General features: G+C 32.4%; 1 protein-coding gene across 1 annotated transcript; it reads left to right on the forward strand.

Annotated features, from left to right (window-relative positions):
* Positions 1 to 342: 342 nt before the first annotated feature.
* LOC110886008 (transcription factor IBH1-like 1) lies at positions 343 to 1,667 on the forward strand. Its single transcript, XM_022133760.2, has 2 exons — positions 343 to 528; positions 975 to 1,667. Exons 1-2 carry the CDS (start codon positions 496 to 498, stop codon positions 1,536 to 1,538), a joined length of 597 nt encoding a protein of 198 aa, XP_021989452.1. The 5' UTR covers positions 343 to 495; the 3' UTR covers positions 1,539 to 1,667.
* The last annotated feature ends 335 nt before the right edge of the window (positions 1,668 to 2,002 follow it).

The following is a 2,002-nucleotide window of genomic DNA, read 5'->3' on the forward strand; positions in this document are numbered from 1 at the left end:
ATGTAAAACTTTGATGGTCAAAATGAAAAAAAAAAAAAAAAGAAAGAAAGAAAACCAATATAGCTAACAATTTTATCTTTTATATATATAATACTAACAACTTTATCTTTTATATATATAATAATTTAACATCAAACTTAACGATCGTTAATGTTAGTACCCAAGAGAGTTAAAAACTACCCAATGCTCCTATATACTTTATTTTCAGATGGAATGTTAAATTTTATTGCTAAATTGCAATATATGGACTATGGAGTGTTTAGTATCCTCTCATAGAGGTGATTTTATGAAAATTTGTAGGCCATGGAAAACCATGTGACTACATGTGCAATCTTTTTTCCATGTAGCCCCACATCTTCGCTTTTAAATTGATAAATAATGCTTTAAACTCCATTTTTGTTTTCAGCTTTGGATTTCTTCACCTTCTTCATCACTTTTGTTCTTCCATCCCCACAAGAACTCTGCAAAAATTTAATTCTCAGACACCCTCCCATAATGAATCTATGTCAACAAAATGCGAACTCAAAGGTACACATTCAATATTTTATTCCTATGGTTTTTTTTTTTTTGTTCATATTACTTCATATAATATGCAACTGATGAGTTCTAAAAAGATTTTTCATGTATTATTTTGCATGCAATTCCTTTTAATATTGCACTAGCGGAACCAGAAAGATTTAGTCGGGGGTCATCGTAAGCTTATTTTCTCTACTGGTTCGAATTACGGGGTCCATATATAAGTTTGTTTTTCAAAAACTCAAAATTTATATATAAAAATTCAAAAAATTCAGGTGATATGTTAACGGACCCTCTTGACCCCCTCTGGTTCCGCCCATCATGTTTATCAGTTTTGCACACCATTTCATATGTAGTTATATACTTATAGGGATTTTCTGATGAATTTCAAATTTATATCATGTGAAGCAAGATAATCAAAAAATCACAAAAATAGCTAAAACTGTAATAATATGCAGGAAGCTAAAATGCACAACTCTTGCCAACTCGAAAAAGAATTCATCAACAAATGGGTTCAGGGTCTTCAAATATGTAATTCATCAAGCAAGAAAATGAACCTCTTGGAAAGAAAGAAGAAGATAAAGCTTTCTGCAGACATTGCCATAGCTTCTGCTAAAAATCTAACAACTTCTTGGAGTAAAGCTATAATCTCAGAGGCCACAAAAGATGAACAAAACATGACTCTTGTCAAAAACGTATGCGGGCCAGAATCAAAGTTCATGTATGCACACCAAAAGGTTACCAGTCACAAGAGAACCACAAGCAAAAAAATCTTGAAAAAGTGTTATGGTGTTCATAGGAAAATGAAGAAAATGGAGCCGTGTCGCGGATCGAATTTAGCTACTTGTATTGCTAAAAGATTAGTGAAGAAGAGGACCCAAGTGCTTAAAAGGCTTGTTCCAGGTGGAGAATTGATGGATGAATATTCGGTTATTAAAGAAGCATTAGACTATATACTTTCACTTAAGGTGCAAGTTGATGTAATGAAGAATCTAGTGAATGTTACCACTAGTTTGAGCTAGAATAAATCGAATAGTCGATTGTTAACTAATATATAGCTTTCAAACTACATGAAGGTTGTGAAGAGATCATGCATGTATAGGTTTTATATATTAATTTAATAAAAAATAAAACTACATTGTTAAGCATTAGACTATATACTTTCACTTAAGGTGCGAGGAAGACGGGCAGTGACCGTTCACTGTGTGCTAACACCGCCGCCAACCCCACTTTTCTTGCGGTAAACCAAAAAAGTCGGGGAGGAGTCACCGAATGCGGGGTGCCCATTTTTCAACTGTTGGAATGATATTTAGACGGCTATAATGCCGTTGAAGTTATAAAAAATATTTTTACATTTTATTATTTAAACCAAACCTTGAGGTGACGGACGACGACTAGTATATTTAGTTTTTTTATTTAATTATGTAATTTTTAATTTCAAGATTAAATAAACATATTTTTTTGGTTGGTTTCAATTTATGCAATT

Source organism: Helianthus annuus, chromosome 10, assembly GCF_002127325.2.
Source record: "Helianthus annuus cultivar XRQ/B chromosome 10, HanXRQr2.0-SUNRISE, whole genome shotgun sequence".
Classification (NCBI taxonomy): Eukaryota; Viridiplantae; Streptophyta; class Magnoliopsida; order Asterales; family Asteraceae; genus Helianthus; species Helianthus annuus.

What these genes read in the sequence shown, in the direction of transcription:
- LOC110886008 (XM_022133760.2), top strand. Translation starts at nt 496, where the DNA reads ATGAATCTATGTCAACAAAATGCGAACTCAAAG. An exon ending in AACAAAATGCGAACTCAAAG is followed by an intron (nt 529 to 974) that starts GTACACATTCAA and finishes AATAATATGCAG; the next exon opens with GAAGCTAAAATGCACAACTC.